This window comes from Wasmannia auropunctata, unplaced genomic scaffold (genome assembly GCF_000956235.1).
Source record: "Wasmannia auropunctata unplaced genomic scaffold, wasmannia.A_1.0 LD335903.1, whole genome shotgun sequence".
NCBI lineage: Eukaryota > Metazoa > Arthropoda > Insecta > Hymenoptera > Formicidae > Wasmannia > Wasmannia auropunctata.
This window is the reverse complement of record NW_012026987.1, coordinates 307,849-314,627: the sequence shown is the minus strand read 5'-3', so window position 1 is coordinate 314,627 and position 6,779 is coordinate 307,849. Positions and strand designations below refer to the sequence as shown.

General features: G+C 36.1%; 1 protein-coding gene across 13 annotated transcripts in view; it reads right to left on the bottom strand.

Annotated features, from left to right (window-relative positions):
- LOC105455245 (potassium voltage-gated channel protein Shaker) overlaps positions 1-6,779 on the bottom strand; it is a 67,929-nt gene that overhangs the window by 7,906 nt on the left and 53,244 nt on the right. For 12 of the 13 annotated variants that reach the window (XM_011698426.1, XM_011698431.1, XM_011698432.1 and 9 more), the window contains 4 exons: positions 6,254-6,377; positions 4,367-4,632; positions 3,240-3,883; positions 1,396-1,525 (listed from right to left, as the gene is read on the bottom strand). In XM_011698426.1, the coding sequence (XP_011696728.1) occupies positions 1,396-1,525; positions 3,240-3,883; positions 4,367-4,632; positions 6,254-6,377 (1,164 nt within the window). Of the gene's footprint in view, positions 1-1,395; positions 1,526-1,585; positions 1,716-3,239; positions 3,884-4,366; positions 4,633-6,253; positions 6,378-6,779 lie in introns of all 13 variants that reach the window. The other variant, XM_011698427.1, reaches the window with a different exon arrangement.

The window sequence follows — 6,779 nt, the reverse complement described above, 5'->3', positions numbered from 1 at the left end:
CCTGTACACCGATAGAAAAAAAGGGATTCTGCAAATGTAGGTCAGTGCGCCGCCATTTTGGACATAAGAAAAATAAAAAAATATTTTTTTTAGTTTCTTATATATGTACAATAATGTTCTCTAAACAGATTTTAAATAAAGTTATCTATTTATCCACAAAAAAAATCCCAACTTTTAGATATCATTCTAAAACTCAAAGCTGGCGTAATCCCTTAATTACTATCTTGAAATTTCATATAAACAGTTTAATCATACGTCGTACACATATAATTATCAAACTAAATAAATTTCCAATCAAAACGAATTTAAATTTTGCGTATATTTACGTAAGTACTCAGTTAGATTAATTAAAATTTTCATATAAAATTATTTTCCCATAACATAAAAACACTCTTATTAAAATTTTGATTACGTTAAATATATTTATTATTATTAGCTTAAAACAAATAAAAACCCTACATGGCCAACGTAGAATAATTAAAGCGTGCTTCGAGCAACGCGTGCCGACCAGAAGGAAAAATAAAGATAAAAAGGAAAAAAGTGATTGCGCTAACAATTTCGATTATAATTTTAATAATGTTATAAAATACAATACTTATTGCATAATATTTATATACGTTTGTGCCAATTATTGTAAATTTATTTAGATCGATAAATTTATTTAAAGTTTGCAATTCTTACACAAATTATCTTTTATTTTTATTATATAAAACATACTTTAATATAAAGTATAATATACATATATAAACAATTTATTTGGATTGTTGGTGCAATCTAAAAAAAAAATGTTAAATGACCAAAAAAGTACAAGAAACTGCATGTGTTCTCTCTCTCTCTCTCTCGTTCTCTCTTTCTCTCTCTCTCTCTCTCTCTCTCTCGCTTTCGCTCTCTCTCTCTCGCTCTCTCGCTCTTTCTCTCCCCTTCCCTCTCCCTTCCCTCTTTTTCTCACTTCCCTTTTTCTTTTTCCTTCTTTCTTCTTTCTCGCTCTTTCTTCCTTTTTTTCCTCTTGTTTCTCTTTTTCTTTATTCTTTCTTTGTTTCTCTTTATCCTCTCTCTTACCCTCCCACTCTATTTCTTTCCCTCTTTGTCTCTCTTTCCCTTCTCTCTCTTTAAAAAAATTTTTTTTTCTCGTTCTCTTTTTTTATAATTATAGTCTTTCGCTTCTCTCTTCCCTCTCCCTCTCCCCCTTTCTCCTTTCCTCCCTTTCTCCCCTGTCTTCCCCCTCCTTCTCTCTCTCTCTCTCTCACTCTCTCTCTCACTCACTCACTCTCTCTCTCTCCCTCTCTCTCCCTCACCCTCTTTCTTTCTCTTTCGTCCTCTCTCAATGACCTAAAACGGTCATCACTGTTTTGCGGGCATTAACTAAAATCTTAAATGAATGTGAGTACATCATACGTCATGTCACCATAGCCCACGGTCGTCATCGTGACAACGGCCCACCAGAACGCGTCCGGAATGGACTTGAAGAACGAATTCTCGGAGCCGGCCTCCGCGAAGTATACCGCCGACGAGAATAGCACCACACCTGCAATGCAAGGAAGAAAACACCGGTTCAGTGGGTTTAACGCCCCCGGTGGCTCTGTACCTCATGTCGCCGTAGCCCACGGTCGTCATTGTGACCACCGCCCACCAGAACGCGTCCGGTATCGATTTGAAGAAGCTGTCCTGCGTGCCGGCCTCCGCGAAGTAGACTGCCGACGAGAACAGCACCACACCTGCAACGCACACAAGAGGAAGGCACGGGTCAGGACGGTATACGTCATCGTCCACACACGTCGTATACATCGGTCTCGCGGACGCGAGGATCCGACTACTGAGATCGTCCGATCCGTTCATCTTCCTGATCGCATCTGGAATTGTCCGTGTGATATACATTTATCCGAGGATTAAACGGAATTATTTGTGATCCAGGTAATCGGCTGATCGCATCTGGACTGTCCACATCGTACACGTTGTGAGCACATGGCTCAGTTACTAGAATCATCCAATCTAGATGATTTCGTGATCATACCTGGAACACTTGGACTTAGAATGTCCACATTCTAGAACTAGGCTCAATTGTTTCTTTTTCAGTCAATTTCCAAATTGATTTGACTTTCAGCTGAAAATGAATCAAATTTTCTTGAAGAATCTGCGGTTCATCTTCCAATGGCAAAGAAAACATTTCTAAAGGTCTCGTATAATTTTACTGCTGACTTATTATGTATTGGTAAATGGTAATTATGGCATATTTAATACAATACGAACTTTTCCATATAAAACAACTGATTAGATGTGTAAATTTTTTTTTTTCTTTAAGGATATTAATATCGTTAATAACTATTAATAGCGTTAATAACGTTATGACAAAATAAATTTGTACAGTAGAATTTTGTTTTTAAAATATATTAATATTTTAATAGATTATAATTATCAGCAAGTAATAATTATATCTGTAGTCATGACTATAAAATAGCATTATCTTAATAATTATTAAGTAAAATTTAGCTAAAATTGGGCCGAAAGTAGTTAGAGTTCATCGAGTTTTAATCAGTCACTTATAAAGAAATTAATAAAAGAAAAATAATAATAATAATAATAATAACCTAACTGAAAAATAATTATAATAATCGTAGTTACAGCATCATAAGAATGTTACGAAGATTTTTACTTTTAAAAGATTGTGATTCGATAAACGAACGATATTAAAAAATCCTGTTTACTTGTTCCTTTCGACAGCAATGGGTATCTATGCAGCAACAATTGCTAAAAATCAAAGCCGAAATAACAAAAACTTGATCATTTTCCAATTTTCACAAAATGTAGTTTCGTACTTAACAACTTTTTTCAATATTTTCTCTTTTTCTTTTTGTTTCTTATCCCTTTCCCTCTTCCCCTCTTTCTTTCTCTTTCTGTTTCTTCCTAGATTTTCTTACTTAGTTTAATTAATCTCTTTAAATTAATTACAAGTTTTATAAAAAAGCAACGCAATTTAAATAATATCAGAATTATATTCCATGCATATATGCAATAAAATTTTTCAATTGACATATTTTTAACGAGTTATAATATAATTAATGCAAATAATGAAGAGTCGTGTATATTGCTTTAATATATCTGTAAATATTGAATTCAGAAAATACCATTAATAATAAATAAGAGTATCTTGTATCTTTTGTAAGCTTAATTCACATAAAATTAATAATAAATCTATTACTATTATCTTATTCTAATCATTCAAAAAACGTTATCAAACTCACCGATAAAAAGGAAAAAGATGAGCAACCCGAGTTCCCTCATGGAGGCCTTGAGGGTTCGCCCGAGGATCTGGAGGCCTTTACTGTGCCTGGATAATTTAAATATCCGGAACACTCGGACCAGCCTGATCACCCTGAGTATCGCCAAGGACATCGCCTGGTTCGTACTTTTGTCCTGCGGGCTTACCGGCGCCTTGGGTAAATTCAGCGTGTCCTCCTCCTCAGCCACTACTGTGGCGAGGGTGATGAAATATGGAATGATTGCGATGATGTCGATGATGTTCATTACGTCACGGAAGAAGTTAAATTTATTTGGGCAGGCGAGGAAGCGCACTATTAACTCGAACGTGAACCAGATGATACAGATAGTCTCTATTAGGAAGAACGGGTCCGTGATGTCCGGCACTTCGTCCTCCTCGATTTTCGTGCCATTCGTCGTCGTATTGAAGACTTTATAGTGCTTGAACTCAGGTAGCGTCTCCAGGCAAAAAATCACGATCGACAGGAGGATCACGAACACGGAGATTATAGCGACCACCCGGGCACCCTGCGAGCTTTCCGGATATTCGAACAAGAGCCAGATTTTCCTCTGGAACTCGTGCGACGGCAGCGGCTTCTCTTCCTCCTTAATGAAGCCTTCGTCCTCCCTGTTTAGTCATTGCTCCATTAATACCACCAATCAATAATATCAGTTTTTTCTTTTAAATTTTCTATGACTATGCCCGTATCTGTATTTGTAATGATACATAATATTTACAGTTTCTCTTCGAAAATTGTAGTTGTAGAAGTAAGGTTTTGATACAAAGTACAGTTACGTTTATCTAAATAACTAACCACATGTGGGATCACAAATCTATATCGTGGTAAAAACAAATCCACTTTAAATTGATAAAAAATCTACATAATAAAGCAAAAGATATTGGATATCTATAATGCACTTTAGAAAAACTGTAATTATATGCTGATCTGTGATGTTTTATATACAAGAGACAAAGAGATAGATATAAAGAGGATTTTAAGAATTTATGTAATAGAATTAAGGAATCTTACGTAAGGACGTTTACACCAACGTTTGATTGCAATAATTGGGTTACGTGAAATCGCTGAGAACCAAACAGCTGCGCTCGTACCTGAACTTGTTGGTAGCCATCTCGCCCAGCTCGTAGAACTTGATTTCTTCGGAGAAGACATCGAGTGGGACGTTGACCGGGCGACGTAGGCGGCCGCCGCTCTGATAGTAGTAGAGTATGGCATCGAAGGAAGGTCGGTTCCGATCGAAAAAATATTCGTTGCGCAGTGGATCGAAGTATCGGAGCCGCCGTGTCGGATCGCCGAGCAGCGTGTCCGGAAATTGGTTCAGCGTACGCAGCTGTGTTTCAAACCGTAGCCCGCTCACCTGTCGATTGCAATAATCGATTATTGGTACGGTGGCGCCACGCTGGGCGGGGCGCACCGTTCAAGCAGTTAATTGGAACGGGGATGATTGTCGGGGGTTGTTCATTTCACAAAGGGACTAACGTATTACTAGGGATTGTCACATCGATCGCGAGTGGACCACTTACCTAACATTGTTAACTTTTGTTGAGTAGTCTGACAATTTTAAAGGAAAGTTCTCAAAGTCGATTTCTTTTTTGGTTTTTAATTGATCATATAATGAGGAATAAAAATTTTCGACAATTTATTCGAAATAGCGAATCAATTAAGTCACTCGCTCTTGGAGAACCGCATACACGCATGAAAAAAAATAAAAACTTAGTAAAATGGAAACAAAGAAAGAAAACAAAAAACATAAAGAAAAAAGTAAAGGCAGCAAAATGTAAATTCAGCAACAAAATATTTCCGCTCTCTCTCTCTCTCTCTCTCTCTCTCTCTCTCTCTCTCTCTCTCTCTCTCTCTCTTTCTCTCTCTCTCTGTACGAACCTGCATTTCAATAAAACTACGCTCAAGGATCAACGAGTAGGAAAGATAATCATTGCATGGCCCATTCGTTATAAAGGAACAACGTGCTTTCAAAAAGAGATCAAAAGCACTTTTATCACTATGAAAAAAAAAAAAAATTGATTTAGATAATGTTCAATTATATTTTAACACTTAATATTTTGCTTTTAATTGAGAATGCAAGGAAAAGCATATGTTATATTAATGCACATTGCACGCCGATTCTTACACTCACACGCTTCACCCATGCATCATAAGACGTGCTCTGACCTCTGTCGAATTTTCGTGCCCACCGTAAGACAAAAAGAAAAAAGGGAAAAAAATAAGTAAAATGCATCGATTGAATCGATTGCTGTAATTGGCGCAATGCAGTCGTGTCATCCGCGAGGACAGATAATTCCGTTCGCACAATATAACCTTGATGCTATATCGTCTCTGATTCCAAGACGAACTTGGATGGCCGCCAAAACGCAGTCTGTAGGTCACTTCATGTCTTGAGATAATCTCACTTTGTCAAAAGAAAAAAAAAAGAAAAAAGAAAGCGTGTGAATGCCGAACCGGACTGGAATTACCTACGTAAATAAAATACGCGATAATTCCGATCATAGTGATAAAAGAAACTTGTTACAGAAACGATGAGAAAGAAACAAATTAAAGAACAATATTAAAATGGAATTATATTTACATATGAGAGATCAGTAGTATATTTTACTGCCTTTGCCTTGGGAACCGTCGAATCTAGGATTTATGGCATCAAGAATTCGCGAGATTAAAGATCCGTGGTGCCAAGGCTCCGTAAAGACAAAACTTTTTTGGCACTTGGAGTCGAACATTTTTCATTCCAAGAATCAGTGGCGCCAAAAGTTATAAAGAGCCAAAAGTTTTTAACATGTCTCTTAAGAATTCTTTAACCTGACACAAAACAAAAATATTAATGTAAGGAATATTTTCTCAAAACGATAAAACACTGTGATATATCATTGGAAAAGTCATTGCATGACTGTTTATCATTCTGGAAGCATTGTAAAGGTGGCAATATCAGAACATTGAAACAATTAAATGTTAAAATTCTCACTCACGTTGATGACGACCCTTTCGCAGAAATCATGATCGTGCGGTATGGGTTCGAAGTGTGTGACGCCTGTGTATTGGGTGTGGGGGTTTGTCCCATCTTCGTCCTGGCTGCTGAGTTTCGGCAGCGATCTATAATAATCATAGTCATAACGTCGTTAATAACTCTCTGACAGCACGTTCGAGAAGTTATACTGCGTCGTTATTTCAGTATACCTGACATATACATGACATATAACTTCATAGATCAGAGGAAGATTCTCTCATAGAAATTACTACATTACGCTAGATTAAAACAAAATTCATACGCGTTGATCTAATAAAATAGTCTAATAAAATTTTTATAGCGCATACAAAATCATTCCAAGACTATTTCTAATGTGGTACAGAAATTTATTAGATTAAAATTGATATATCAATAAAATATAGTTTATATATATGTATATGTATATATATATAGGTATATACATATACATATATATAAACAAGATTTTATTGATATATCAATTATGATATATCAACTATATATATATA